Source organism: Daucus carota, chromosome 2 (assembly GCF_001625215.2).
Source record: "Daucus carota subsp. sativus chromosome 2, DH1 v3.0, whole genome shotgun sequence".
Taxonomy (NCBI): domain Eukaryota; kingdom Viridiplantae; phylum Streptophyta; class Magnoliopsida; order Apiales; family Apiaceae; genus Daucus; species Daucus carota.
The window spans coordinates 26,413,540-26,429,364 of NC_030382.2; the positions used below are offsets into that span (position 1 = coordinate 26,413,540).

The window sequence follows — 15,825 nt, forward strand, 5'->3', positions numbered from 1 at the left end:
GATTGATGAAGCAATTTGTTAACAATGTCACAAAGGTATTAATGTATACAAGTTATTTGCATTCATATTATCACTATTTTTTGTTATTGTATTATAAGTGTTTGATTTTAGTGGCGTGAGAAAATTTCGATGATTATGTATGTGTTGTTTTTGTGAATCGATTTTTTATTTTTATCTTATTAAAATATTGTAGGCCATGTGTTCAATCAAAATTTTGAATAAGTTCTCAACCAATCTTTTTATGTTGTTGGTATGACAAGAATGTTGTTATCCTTACACAAGTGTTCTTGGGATTTTGTAGATTATTATCGAGGATCAAATTTGTTGTCCCATTGAGGGAAAAGAATGTATAGTGTCGAAAACCAGAATCGGGTAACATCTTCACTAAAGTATTAATGTGTTAATTTTCAGATTGGTTCCTATATAAATTCTCATTATCATTATTCTCATTCAATTATTACCTTAAAGTTGTGTACGAATAACATTGTGAAACATCCCTATTCGTTTAGTATAAAGATTTGACTGAAGTTTTAAGGATGTCTTTGATTCGTTTTTGGTAAAAGTTTTATACAGAAGTTGGAGGGTATTTGTGTATGTTATTAAGCCAAATAAGGTACCCAGTTTATATTTTCTTTGTTTGTAATGGTACAAGTATTATGTCACTTATATAGTATATCATCTTTCAAGTAGCATACATATTGTCTTATATGCTTTTTTATTCTACTGTTTGGCAGTTAAATATAGATATTCTACTATTGGAGGGTATTTATGATTTTTTATTCTACTGTTTGGCATACATATTGGCATTTTATATTCTATTGTTTGCTTTTATAAAATAAATATCTTTGCCCACCTTTAAACAACAAGTTAGATACTTATACATATGAGGATTTAACCTAGAAAAACATTCTTAATTCTGATTGGGTACTCTAATTCGATTACTTTTAGCTAGGATGACATGTTTTGCAAGTCAACTGAAAGAAAAATGACTTCCAATTTAGGTGTATACCTAACTGCTGGATGCTCAGTGATTATCTGAGCATCAGGAACCTTGGCACTTGCTCTAAGAAGATGAACCAATGGTTAGTTTGACAAATATATTATAAATTTTTAATAAAGCAAAATCCTACCCATTCCACATAGAACTGAGTTGTCATATCAAAATAAAAAATATAGTCAATCTCTTGAAAAAAAAATCACATTCCAACCATACTCATCTCTTATCTATAATTTTAGTCAACCTCCTATAGATGAATATATTTGTCGAACTTCTACATGTTTGTAAGAAATCTGTACGAAGATTATACATCATTTATTACCGTATTGTACTGATATATTCTATTATATCAATCTAAAATATTAATAACAATGTCTTACAGGTACAACAAAACTTATGGAAAAGAGTGTGCAAAAGGTGGTAGGTGAATATTTAATCATTAAGAAACTAAATGAGGAATGGTTTTGTTGTTACCTATTTACGAGAAATGGAAAGTGGATACTGAAAGTTTAGAGAATGACTAGGATTATGCTCGAGTTATTTTGGTAGTATATTATTCAAAATTATAATTTTAGATATCATATAACTTAATCTGTTGGAGATGTTGTCATGAGCAAGTCCTAAAATGAGCTTCTAATCTCAAACAAGCTCAAATACAGGAAATCTACGCATATTACTAGGTATCAAAAATTAACTTACTATATTATTCTACGCATATATTGAGTTTTCTCAATAATTTCGAAAAAGAGAGGATCACGAGTTGTAGAACTTTCCCCTTTTTTTCTTTTCAATGAACCCAATGACCTTAGGTTCATTAGCCATTGAAATCCAAAGATCAGCAACCTTGAAAGTTGATCATGGATGACATTGTTTGGCGTTAGAGGTAATTTATGATAATTGTCATAAACTTTCTTAAGCAAGCCTTCAATCCGATCTCTCTCACCATCTTGACTAAGTGACCATATGTCAAGCCTTCATTGATGATGAATATCAATAAGTTATATAGGGAGCACTCTTCCATTGATATTGTGAGCATAACGAAGACCCGTGGAGCTTGTAAAATTACCTTTACATGTCAATAAGGCATCACATTTTGACAACTCATACTGTTTTAAAATCTCTGCAAGTGCATAAACGGTCCGTGCCTTAAAAAAGTCAGAAGCACTTATAAGAAGTTGAGAATACTAGCTTTTGTTTCAGGGCTTCTTCTTTTTTTTTCTAACACTTTTGTAACTTATAAGTCTTCACTTACTTCTCACTTCTACTCTACTTCTTTAATTTAAGCAAGAAACCATTTTTTTAAGTTTATCCAAACGACCCCGGAGACATAAACAACAATTTCCTTAAGTAAAGAAATCTGAAATTTGTGGTGTACACACATCTTCTCAGCTGCAAGTTGTGTCTTTATTTCTTGAAATTCATAGTCTATGAGAAGGCACAATTCATCTTTTACACCACGAAGGTCACCCGTAGAGATCTGAAGATAGCTGTTGAGTTCAGAATGAGCTCTACTCTCGAAGTAACATGATTTTCAAAATGCATACTTTATTACTCCAATGATATTGAGAAGAGGCATCTTATACTTATTTGTTTTATAAGTGCAATCCATGAGAAAAACGAAATAATAAATTTTGGTAAGCATGATCGACAAAGGATATTTAAAATAAACAAATGAGTCGGGTGACCCTCATAATCATGTTTCACACATAAAACAACCTTGCCCTAATTCTTCAAAGAGTGCTTGAATCATTAAACGTCCTTGCAAGCCATCTTTTCGAATTTCGGCCCTTACATTATATATACTTCTTGAAATAACCTGAAGATTTGTGTTGTTTCAGCGAAGAGAAGTCAATATTTGTCGAGAAGTAATTTCAGACAATGTTATCTCCTTGATGCGAATAAATTCTTCTCTTGATAATCAATGATAAGATGGATGCCCTGACAACTCATTAGAAGGATCATGGTTACGTGCAAGATTTTTGGTCTCAACCTCCCGGAATCCATTACTTTTTCTTCTTCTCTAAATTTCAAATGGGCATTGAATCAATCGAGTTCGTGTTGTTCTTCTAACCGTAGTATCTCGTTTCTTTACTGGCAGTTTATTAATGCGATATTCCCCTCCTCCATCACAACCAATTCTAACATAACGATCCTTTTTTAATATTTTTGATAGCGGTTGCGAATCCAAGTGTTGAAGCTACTTCACAAATGCTTGATATAAGTTTGGATACTATGTTAAATATACCCAACATCATTCATAGATTTCAAGGAAGTGCCTTATATTCATGTCATCCTTTGTAAAAGTCATGTATTCAACCCAAGAAACAAAAAGAAAAAATTGATGAATGAAAAATGTGAATTACCTATGCCACTCGAGTTGCTCGAACAAGATTTGGTGGAGTTGTGAGGATGAAATATTTTTGCAATATGCTTAATACTATTTGATTTAATCAAATCAATGACTTCATTAACCTCCATTATATCTCTATCCACGATTTCAGACTGTGCTCTTGTTGTATTTGTAGGATTTGAGTGTATTGTGTCTTCCATGATGCTCTCGGTTCATTCTCTGTTGTTAAATTCTAAGATCAGACTATAAGAAAATAAGACTGATATAAGGCTAAAATGGGTAAAAGGAAAAGCAATGAACATCACTTTAGACAAGATACTATCAAAATGTGTGCAACAATCAATCACGTGTGCATATATTAGCACCCGAATTCAAAAAGTATATTTATTATTTATAAATATGAAGTTAATTTGAAATGAGTATTGACTTTTAATCTAAATATTTGAATAAGATTTTTAATTGTTACAATTTATTAGATTTAAAAATTATTAATATAATAATAAAAAATTATAAATTATATTTCAAAGTGATTTATCCTACCTTTTTATAAAATCAAATTTCGAAAATAAAAGTTTTTACAAATAGTTAGGACTTTTAATATATCAAATTCTAAATTATTTATAAGAAATTGATTTAAAAATTATTTAAAAATACGTTTTACATATCTAACTTAGAACCTGCTTGCCTGCATTTTAAAACTCGGGCTTTAAACTATTTTCGATTTTAAACTGAAAAATGTAAGTTTGTGTAATAAGTCAGAATACAAATTAAAGTTTAAAATAAGTCAGAAACTGACTTAAAAGTAGAAATTAGTTTAATGTACTTTTTTGGTGACTTTATTTTTAAAAATATTTTTGGACAAGAATTATCCATAAGACATAAAGGCCATTTGACTTGGCTTAAAATAAGTTAATTATTGTTTAAAGTAAAGAAGTGGATTATAAGTAATAAGTTATAAGTTATTAAATGTATTTGGTCAATAATATATATGTAAAACTTTTATTTTTGGTATTATACTTTTAATAACTCATAACTCATAAATCATTAATAAGTCAAAATTATAGAAATATATATATTGAACTCCAAGCTTATCACATTAAGTCATAAGTCATAAACTCAGTCAAACAGGTTAATGTATAAGTTGGGAGATTAAAATATTTGTTTGGTTAATTTTGACTTATTAATGACTTATAAGCCATTAAAAATATAATAAGTATAAAAGTGATTTATGGGTAACTTATGTCTCAAGGGTAATTTTTATTAAAAGAAAAGTTTAAATTTATTTATCAAAAAAAGCATTTCAAACTAACTTGAGGTAATATTGACTTTACATTAGAATCTGTCTTATTTATAACTTTAAGCTGACTGATGTCTTATTACATACATAGATATCTTTCGGTTTTAAAATTGAAAATGGTTAAAGTGTGGGTTTTAAACCCAGACTTAAGCCAGGTAACCAGTAAGCACAAAGAATAAATAATGGAATAAGTGCCAGGTACTTTTTTTACTCGAACGGTTTCGTTTGAGACTGCAACGACAGGGATAACAATTTTACGCGAGTTGGCGATTTTATAATCAGTTCCAATTCCTTTAGATTTTTTTGCTTTCGATATTTTTTATTTAGATCAATCTCATAAGTCTGTTTGCAACCCAGAATAACAAGACGAGCCTTGTAGCGTTTAACAGCACCATCAGGAGTGTATTTAGTCTTAAATAGCCACTTACACGCTATGGCTTTTTTACCTGGAGGATGAGGAACAATATCCCACGTGTTGTTGTTTTCTAATGCATCAAGCTCAAGGTTCATGGCATTGACCCAGTTGACATCAATCATAGCCTGTTTGAATGAAACTGGATCTTTGTGCATAGTCACAGTAGAGAGAAATGAATGGTACTCAACTGAGACTGGCTGACTAGCCACAGTAACATATTCAGCAGAAGGGGGATTTATAGGTTTGGTAATATATTATTGCATCCAGGTGGGTGGTTTGTGAAGTCTTATAGAACATCTAGGACGGGGGGTCATGGTGATAGGTGAATTGTCACTCTCGGTAGACAGAGAGTTTTGGGAGTTTGTTGAAGGTGGAGGAGAATTGTTATTTTTTGTAAGAAGAGTAGTTGTAAGGAAGTCATCATAAATATAGCTGCCAGGAACAGACTGTGGCATCACTGTGGGCATAGGGAGGAGGTATGGCTTTGGAGTGTTTAAGTTGAATGGAAATATGGTTTCATGAAAGGTCACATCACGTGACACAAACATTTGCAAGGTTTGTATGTCTAGTAGGCGAAAGCCTTTTTGTGTTGGGGGGTAGCCAACAAAAACACAAGAGATACCTCGTGGTGCCAGTTTATCTGTTGTGTGAGTAGGATTCACTGCAAAGGCTAAACAACCAAAGCTTTTCATGTCACTGTAATCCGCAGGAGCATTATTGATAGAGTATATTTTATATATATTCTAGATGATTTTATTCTCATATTTAATTTTATTTTGCATTGAATTGGATATTTATTTAATAGATTTTAATGTTTTATTGTAGAGTGCAAGGAATTCCTAAAGTTGGGAGAATTTGAAGAAATAAAGCTTAATTGGACTCAAATTTGGATGGAAATTCGGATTTATTGGGCTACACGTATTATTTCGCTGTTTGGGCCATATTTGGAGTTCCGTACATCAGATTTTGACGATCTTACAGCCCACGCGAAGCTTAGAGAATTGTTTTTAATGCAGAGATGGTCCAATATCCAAAACCCAACTGGAAAAGCCCAGAAACTGTGAAGAAAATAGACCTATGAATTTTAATCCTATTCGGTTTCGGAGACTGCCTTGTAAATTCATAAAAGCATTAAAATACTTTTATTAAGGGATATCAATTAGTATTTATTGGAGATACGTATATAGAGATAGAGAGATAAGAGAAGGGACTTTGACTTTTCGTTTTGTTCAAGATTTGAAGATTGAAGATTTTTCTTCTATTCTTAATAATAGTTTAATTATGCGTTTTTATTACATCTTATGTTTTGTTAGTTTAATTATGAGTGAGTAGATCTATAATCCGGGGTTAAGTTGAACCCTAGCTATGATAGATGCATGATTCCCCCAACCCCAAATTGATTGTTTAATTGCTCTCGCTTATTGAGTTGTGTTGATTAACAATTACATGTCAGGCATGATTATGTGATTTGTTTGAACCAATATCTAATTACCATCAGAAGTTGGATTTAGATGGTTGTGATTTATCCAATAAGGACCTGAAATTCTCCATGGAAATAGGTAGAATGGATTGTTAGGAAGTCAGGATGCTATGTTTAATGTCTCTAAATTGCTGGATACCATGGAAATAGGCTTGATTGTATTTTTAGAGAAGCCATTAATACTCAAAAGAGGTTAATGGTATTTTATAGGGCGCATCTTTCCTCTTGAGTAATATATTGATTGATTGGGGCGGGGAATCATAATTGCATTGATTCATGCTAGCGGGGATACTTAATTCTGGATGTTTTTAATTAATTGATAAAATCCTTAATTGCTTTAGTATAATTAGTTTAATAAATCTCAAAATATTATTGTGTTCCTTGCTTAGTTAAAATTGGTCAGAAATAACTAGTGTTTGACACATTTGTCTCTGTAGGATCGACTCTGACTGCCCTGCTACATTGTTAGGAGGAATTGTTAGAATTATTATTTGATAGGTATACGACAGCCTTGTCAATTATACAGCAGCTCATACGGTATTTTGTTGAGAAGAACCGTGGATGGTAGACGGTTGATGATATGGGCTGCTGTAAGAACAGCTTCACCCCAGAATGAAGACTTCAATCCAGACTGAAACATTAAGGCTCTAGCCACCTCAAGAATGTGACGATGTTTGCGCTCGACTCGAGCGTTCTGCTGTGGCCTATAAGTGCAGGATGTCTGATGTATGATGTCGTGTGACTGATAAAACTGTGTACAAGAGACATCATTGAACTCTTTTGCATTATCAGAACGAACCACTTTAAGAGTTCGACCAAATTGCTTGAGAATAAAACACTGAAACAATTCTAAAGACTGTAAGTAATCTGATTTATGCTGCAACAAATAGATCCAAGTCATTCTCGAATAGTCATCCACCAGAGTCAAGAAAATAAAACTTCTGCCTAGTACTGATACGATAGGGACCCCAAATGTCTGTGTGGAGGAGATCAAAAGCAGTGCTAGCATGAGACTGATTGATAGAGAAAGGTAATTTGGTGTATTTGGCCATAGGACAAGTTAGACAAATATGTTCTGTAATCAATGCACAATGTTTTGCACATTCAATATGATTGATTTTAGAGACATGGGCATGGCCCAGTCTATTGTGCCAAAGTGTAAATTCTTCCATAAGTGACTTATGAGAAGTAGTAAAGCACTTAGGCACTGTAGCCACATGTGAACTAGCTGATGGCAACAATTGATAAAGTCCATTGTGAATAGTGCCACTACAGAGAACTTTTTATGTTGCAGTGCTTACTATGGAGAATTCATTGGGCAAAAACACAGCATAGCAGTTATTGTCCACAGAAAGTTTGTGTATTGATAAAAGATTGTGAGTGAAAGTAGGCACATACAGAACATTCAGCAACTGGAGACTATTGTCACTGATAAGATCTCTCACGTGAGTTACAGTTGCTGTTGCACCGGTTGGTAAATTAACCTGTAGAGCCAAGGTGAGTGGTTTGACATTATGAAGAAGAGCCAGAGATGGGGTCATGTGATTGGTGGCACCAGTATCCACAATCCAGGCCTGAGAGTTCGTCTGCACAGCATTGCAGGTCAACATCCCTGAAAAAGATGTGTTAGCAGAGGAGTCTGGTGTGGAGGTGAGCTGTGAGGGAACTAGCTGCAAGAGTTGATGCAGTTGTTAAGGTGACAACACAATGGGCTGGTCTAAAGCAATGGGGTTCTCAAGAGAGACATTTGCTGCAGTTGGAGGTTTGTGGGTTTTGTTGTTGTTAGGCGATTTAGGTGGAAACGAAGCAGGTTTTGCAGAGGAGGTGGGGGGTTTGTATTTAAAGTGCCACTTGGGGTAACCAATTACATTCCAACACTTGTCATTTGTATTTCCCTGACCACCACAAACGCCACAAGTGATAGGCTTACCAGATCTATCTTGGACAGAGTTTTAGAGAACATGGCAGTCATATCAGTGTCCACAGAGAGCACAGGGGTTTTCAAAACATCACGTTGAGACTCCTCCTGTTGAATAGCTGCACAAGCTACTTCAACACTGGGAAGAGGATGTAACAGAAGCAAGTGGCTGCGTTGGGAGCCATAGATGTCATCTAGACCATTCAAAAAATGAAAGAGACGTGACTCGTCCTTTTGTGTTTGAATGGCCTTTAACAGATTAGAAACATCAGGGGTCATAATAGACACTGTAGGTAACAAATTCATCGAATCTAGTTCCTCCCATAAACTGCTTAAAGAAGTGAAGTAGTCAAGAAGAGAGAGACCATTTTGTTTCATGCCATAGACATCTTTACTGAGCTTATACTTTCTAGAACCATGAGTTAATTGAAATCGTTTTTCCAACTATGACCAGATCTCAGATGCAGATGTGATGAAGAGCACAGATTTTTTAATTGTATCAGACACATTATTATGGAGCCAAGAGGTTACCACATTATTACATGTATCCCACTGCAGAGCCTCAGTTGCATTAGCAAAATTTTTGACCTCAGATCCATCAACAAAGCCAAGCTTGTGTTTGGAGGAGAGTTGATCTCCATCGAGCGACGTCATGAGCGATAGTCGCTCGATCCTTGCATCTTTGTGACGCTAATGGACAAAGGGTTGTCGGATGCATGCAAGAGAAGAGGATTCTGCATATCAGAAAATGAGAACTTGCTGTCTCTTGCCATCAGGAGAGACAACACAACACCACCTGATTAACTAGCAAGACAGAGACACAAACCATAAGATTTAACACACAATGAGCACCAAATACTATGCAATCATTCTTCAATAAACTATCTTTATTAGCAGCTCTGATACCATGTTACCTTTTATGATTCAAAGCCAAATAAAGATATGAAGAATACAAGAAAGCAAAACTGGCAACTGCTCATATATTCAGATCTGTAAAACTTGTGTTTGCATACAGCCAAATAACCACCTTATAGCTGCAAGATAATTTGGACCACCCATAACAGAAAGATTCCCTAGTAGCAACGTATATCTTATTCTAATGAGCCAGCTAGCACGTGTCCTAACATAATGGACTAAATACTGAAATACTGAAATAACATAAAATAAAGGAAATAACACAGTGCTAGAGAATGCATGGGATGCATAACGGTATATCGTATTAGATTTGGATTCGAATTTTTTTTCAAATCCACAAGAATATAGATTTAAGTTTGAATTTTAAATATATCGAACCGATACATGATTTGAAACCCAGAATCCAATCCAAACTCGAAACATGAAAAAAAAAGCATATACATGTAAACAATACATATATCATTAATTATTAAATAAATTAATATCTTACAGAGTCTTATAACAATAATACATGACTTATATACATTAAATAATTAAATGTAATGATTATAATCGATAAGTTGGATAATTGTTGATAGTTAAAATTAATATATTTAACGCTAATACTGTACATAACTATATCGAGTATTTTTCAATTAAACACATGTACATGCCAAGGAGTGAGTCGTATTCTTTACCTATATTTAGCAAACATAAAAGCCTGAATCATTGCGCTAACTCTTTGTTAGCTACTACTTTTGTATTCTTGACATTAAAAAACATAGTATTATTTATCATATTGGTACAATAATGTAGATTTATTTTTTTTAATTAGTTACTGTTATAAGATCCGAATAAACCCGCACCTGAACTGTAATCCAAAAAAATCTGACGAATTAAATTTGAATATTCATTTTCAAGATGTAGACCAGATGCCGATTTAAAACCGAAACATAACAGATCAGAATTGAATCTTACGAAACCTGAACAGATCCGAACCATTGCCATCCCTGTCTCTATGGAGGGATTCCTAAGAGCAAAAAAGGTCTTCTTGCATAGTTGCATTCGAAACACCCACCTATGAGAAGGTACTTTTTGAAATATCTTATTATTTTTTATTCAAAATGATTAAATCTTTTAAATAAATAATCTATTAAACGTATTATATTTAATAAATCATGAATTATTTGTATTATAAAATTATATAGACAATCACCAATCTAAAATTTTCAATTTTAGTTTATGTCAATTTAGATTAAGTTATTGATTTAAGTTTATAAATATATATGATTTTTTCGTCAAAGTTACTGGAGGGCATTGGAAATTGTATTCGTAAATCATGGTACTACTTAACTATATATCCACATTCAAAATCAAAGTATTTTTTTTAATTAATCACTAATCACGACATAAGTATGAGCATCATAATATTCGTGCACAAAATGAGCTTGCAGAGTGTGTGCAGTATGCATCTTCATCTCATACCATCTGCGTGAACAACCTTTTTTCCCCGGGGTATATGCATCTTAAATATATCGGATAATCACGTACATTTTTTTTGTTACAAGATAATCACGTACATTTAAGTGACTTTTAAGTGCCTAATTATTTACGAGTCTTTGTTGCCTGCTTTCTTGTGCATACCTATCTATTCTCACAATTAGTTATAACTGTTAAACTTAATTATTAGATCAATTTTTAATTTTTAATATATATTTTGTTTATACAGTAGTATTAACCAAATCATGACCATAGTTTTATTAGGAAAATGAACAAGTAATTATACATTTAAAGAGGAGTATAAAGTAGAAGTTTACAAATACGGTTACCAGTTTGTGTGTACTTGGACAAGCAAGTGAGAGAGAGTTTTAAGTTGAGTTTGTAATTAGATCGGTATCTTACAAACTTAGAATAACTCTCCTATAAAAATGGGGCTTATGTCTCATTACAAAACATATGATATATTTCAGGGCAAGACTGAGATGTTTCCCAAAAATCTTTTAGTGAGCTTCACTGCCATTGTTGTGCTCTTAACATCAAATATTCCATGTAATTATTCTAAGAAATTACCAAAGGTTTCTAATACTCCAGGCTCATCTGATCTTTCAGGATTTTCACCAGATGACACTTATGTCACTGCTAAATTTTCTCGAGATCCTTGGAATAGTGGATACATGCCTTTCGCAAACCCAGATTTCACCCAAGAATCTGCTTCCTCCAAAGACCAACAATCACCATTAGAGTTTCAAGAATCAGTGCAAACACCTGATGGTGTAGGCTTAAATGGATGGGGAAGGATACCGCGGGTTCCAAAGCCTAAGGCTCTAGGCTTAAATGGATGGGGAAGGATACCGCGGGTTCCAAAACCTGATGATATAGGCTTAGATGGATGGGGAAGGATACCGCGGATTCCAAAACCTGATGCTCTAGGATTAAATGGATGGGGAAGGATACCGCGGATTCCAAAACCTGATGGTCTTGGCTTAGATGGATGGGGAAGGATACCGCGGGTTCCAAAGCCTAAGGCTCTAGGCTTAAATGGATGGGGAAGGATACCGCGGGTTCCAAAACCTGATTCTATAGGCTTAGATGGATGGGGAAGGATACCTCGGCCGCCAAAACTTAGCGACCCCGGATCACTACGGGTTCCTCCATCTATGGAAGCACTACCTAGAAAATCAGCACTCGGTCCAACTAATCCTGCATCTCCACTGTTGGATCTCCTGGATCCCCGCCATTGAGCCACCAACAGAAATTTCTCCAAGCACTGTGAATTAATTTCAAGAGTTCATGTACCTTATTTTCTAGTCTTCAAAGTCTTGCATCTTGAAGTATTATACATTATGCTTAATCATATACACAAACATATATGTGTACACGTATTATTTATTACTCGTATTATAGTCATTATTTTAGTTAGGTGAAAGAAATCTGACTTAAATTATATAATTTTACTTGTATTCATCCAGCTTAAAAATTGACTCCAACGTACAACGATTCTATAGCTAGCTCTAATTCGGCAAAGTATAGATATCTCGACATCATGGCTAATTTAAAGGAGACAGGTAACCTTCTAACCAGGTGAAGTATTTTTATTAGATTTGATCTCAGTAATAAAAATATTTCACCTAATTAAAAAGTAATTATCAACGTACACACGGTAAGAAAGAAGTAGACCTCACAATTTGATACATGACACGAAAACATCAAATTTCACCATCAAATAAATGAAATGGGAAAGTACACGACACGATTGTTGGGTCTAGACGTCTAGTAGGAAGACCTTAGAAGAAATTAATACACACCAAATTTCCTGCTTTTGATCAAATATCTAAGTAGCTAGATATGTTGACGTAAAACAAGTTGCAGTCCATGCTCAGGTTTGAGAAGGAAAGAATATTTGGGAGCATGCGAATACGAGGGAGCAAGCTCTAAGCTGAAGCGTTGCAGGAGGGTCGCTACCACAGATGTAAGCAAAACCATTCCCATAGTTTGTCCGGTACATCTTCGAGGACCCGAAAAGAAAGCCAAGAATATTGACTGCATCTTTGAGTTGAAAATGCCTTGAGCAAATCTTTCAGGTTTGAACTCATTCACATCTTCTCCCCAAATATCAGGGTCGTGATTCATTAGAGCTATCGGTATGGTGACTTGGATCCAGGCCGGAAGAACCATATCTCCTAACTTTGTATCCTTAGAAATAGATCGGTGTATTATGCCGTTCGTTGGATAAAATCTCAGAGTTTCGTAAACAATCGTTGTTACCTGAAACCAATAAAATCTTATGTGTCATCAATCTTCGAATCATTAGTTCTTTGGAAACTTGACAAGATAACATTGTACAAAAAGAAAGACTTACAATTTTGAGTTGGTTTATTCCCTCGGCATTTGGCTTTTGATCTCCGAAAACTTGCAAAACCTCTTCTCTTGCTCTCTCTTGCCATTCGGGATGATTAGCCAAAACATAGAGCACCCATATTAATGACCGTGCTGTAGATTCCACCCCGAGGAAGTGAAAAGTTCTGCACTCCTCAAGTACATCGTCAAGACTAAATCCGCTTGTTTGATCTTGAAAAGCTTCCAACAATAAACTCAATATATCACCATGATTACTCGCTCCTTGTTTCATTTCTTCCAATCTCCTGGTCACCAATTTCTTCACCAAACGTTCCGTTTCTTTGTGAGCTGCTTTCATCGTCTTCACCTCTTGAGTTGATAGATTCCTGGAATTAATCTTTTCACATGAAGGCTTAATTTTTTAAGATTGATAAAAAAACTAACCTCTTGAGTTGTTAGTTTGGCTGCTTGTTGGTTCAATATCATCCTCTGTTGGTATATCTTTTTTGCTTCTTCACTAATCGGGCCAGCCACTAGTGCTTTGCACATTATCTCATATATTAAAGCATCTATTTCTGGCCGCATCTCAACCTCCACTGATTTATTTGAAGCTCCCGATATGTTCCACTTGTTCATCATTTGCGAACAGTTCTCCACGATTGATGGTACCATGTTCTGTTACATATCCAAGACAGAATTAGAAAACCAGAAGATCAATATGATATGGTTGTCGTAATTTATCAGTGTGCAAACGTGGTACCTTTGTCTTGTCGATGTGAAAAGCAGGGTTGAGAATCTTCTTATGTTGAGCCCATGTTTTGCCCTCACTACTGAACAGTCCACCTACAAGCACCCTTGCCATTTGATCATTGTTTGGCTTTCGAAACTCGTCTGTTCTGGACAGAATATCCTTCACTAGCACCGGATCGGATATGTTCAATCTTGCTTTAGTGCCAAACCAGAAGAAAAACGTTTTACCTAGACATTACATGCATACATAATATTAATCAGATCGATGCATCATGCATATAAACATTCGGAGAGCTATATATATATTCACTAAAAAAAACAGGACAAAACCGACCGTCTAAAACTGACTGACAGGATAGTTCATACCATGCTTCTGGACCATATTGTGGTAATATGGTAAAATACGGGACGCGATCTTGTCCGAGGGTTCCATAGGCTTGGATGTGGATGCTGCTCTCATCTTCCCAATATCTTTTGCGTCTCCGAAGATGATCCTATACTGACTCCCCCTAAACCCCAGTTTCCTCAGCCGTTTTTCGATTCGCTTTGGCCTAAACCAATATGTGTTTGCTAGTTTGATTGTGTACCTTAAAATGACAAGCACAATCACAGATATTACAATGGAAGCCATCGCTCCCCCCATTTTCTCCCTCACTCAGATTAGTTTGTGTCGACATGGAAACCAATTAAGCACCATGCCACCAGTTTTTTACACATTTTTACAGGCGTGACAAAGATGTTTGACTTCCTGTCTAATTTTAAGAACTGTGGAGATCCTGAGGTTGATTCTCGCTAATCCCGAAAATTTATTAGAGACCCTGAACGCTTTCATAATTGTAAAATTGTCTTTCATATTTATACTAATATAATGCACGGACGATTATAATATTTGTTATTTTATTATATATATTCTAATTTAACTAATTTTATTGTGAAAATAAAATTATTGTGGTTAAATAATTTTTTATTTAACAGATGTATTAATTCTTAATAGTTAAGTCCATCAAATAGCCAACTAAAATTTAGGTCGAACATATATATTTTAATGAAAATGTTAAATTATATATTTTTACATGTTATTATTTAAGCAGACTTATAAACCCATATATAAACCAACCAATCAACTTTTTAATGTCCCGTTATTAATAATTGATAATAGCATATGACATGTTATAAGTTAAAAAGACGTGTAATCTAAATACCGGTCCATTATACTAACCTAATTTTAATGTTTTGATTTAATTGATAATAAAAAAATATCTTATAACACATTAAGATACCAACCGGCTCACCAGACTCGCCGACCGACCAACTAACCAAATGAACTTTTCATGTTAGGATTTAATTATACAATAATAATATATAGTATAGTATAGATTTATAATATTACTTTTTAAAGTGAGATAATTAAAATATTTAAAAATAATGTTATGTATTTTGGTTGAAATATCATCAATTATTTATTAATAATTATATATAATAATATTATGTTTTTACATATATATTGCCTGTGTTAATTGTAATTTTTAAGTTATAAAATCTAAAAAAGATAATGTGTTTTAGTTAAAAAGGTAATCATCATGTTTCTCGATGTTATTTTAGAAGATTAAGTTTTTTTAGTTAGAAAATATAAAAAATATATATTCTAGTTAAAAAAATAATTCGTTACATATATATATATATATATATATATATATATATATATATATATATATATATATATATATATATATATATATATATATATATATATATATATATATTCGTATTCGGGCCCGTACTGACCGACCGACCAACCAAACTTTCAATATTTTAATTTTAATAATATAGTACTGATATAGCGGCATGTAAACATAAATTAAAACAGTTTTCAAGAAAGATTTTAAA

The 15,825-nt window shown here is 33.6% G+C and overlaps 1 protein-coding gene across 2 annotated transcripts; it reads right to left on the reverse strand.

Annotated features, from left to right (window-relative positions):
* Positions 1 to 12,551: 12,551 nt before the first annotated feature.
* LOC108208292 (cytochrome P450 72A552) lies at positions 12,552 to 14,623 on the reverse strand. Of its 2 annotated transcripts, none has more exons than XM_017378810.2 (5): positions 14,305 to 14,623; positions 13,949 to 14,166; positions 13,633 to 13,863; positions 13,211 to 13,557; positions 12,552 to 13,116 (listed from the first exon to the last, which is right to left on the reverse strand). In XM_017378810.2, the coding sequence occupies exons 4-5, from the start codon at positions 13,544 to 13,546 to the stop codon at positions 12,691 to 12,693; spliced, it is 762 nt and encodes a 253-aa protein (XP_017234299.1). In that variant the 5' UTR covers positions 13,547 to 13,557; positions 13,633 to 13,863; positions 13,949 to 14,166; positions 14,305 to 14,623; the 3' UTR covers positions 12,552 to 12,690. The 2 variants fall into 2 exon arrangements, with proteins under 2 accessions (XP_017234299.1, XP_063943102.1); XM_064087032.1 differs by having other exon boundaries at positions 14,305 to 14,619.
* Positions 14,624 to 15,825: the final 1,202 nt, after the last annotated feature.

Coding starts and splice junctions, on each gene's coding strand:
- LOC108208292 (XM_017378810.2), bottom strand. CDS start 13,546: ATGAAAGCAGCTCACAAAGAAACGGAACGTTTGGTGAAGAAATTGGTG. Junction 13,117..13,210: donor GAATAAACCAACTCAAAATT/GTAAGTCTTTCT, acceptor TATTGGTTTCAG/GTAACAACGATTGTTTACGA.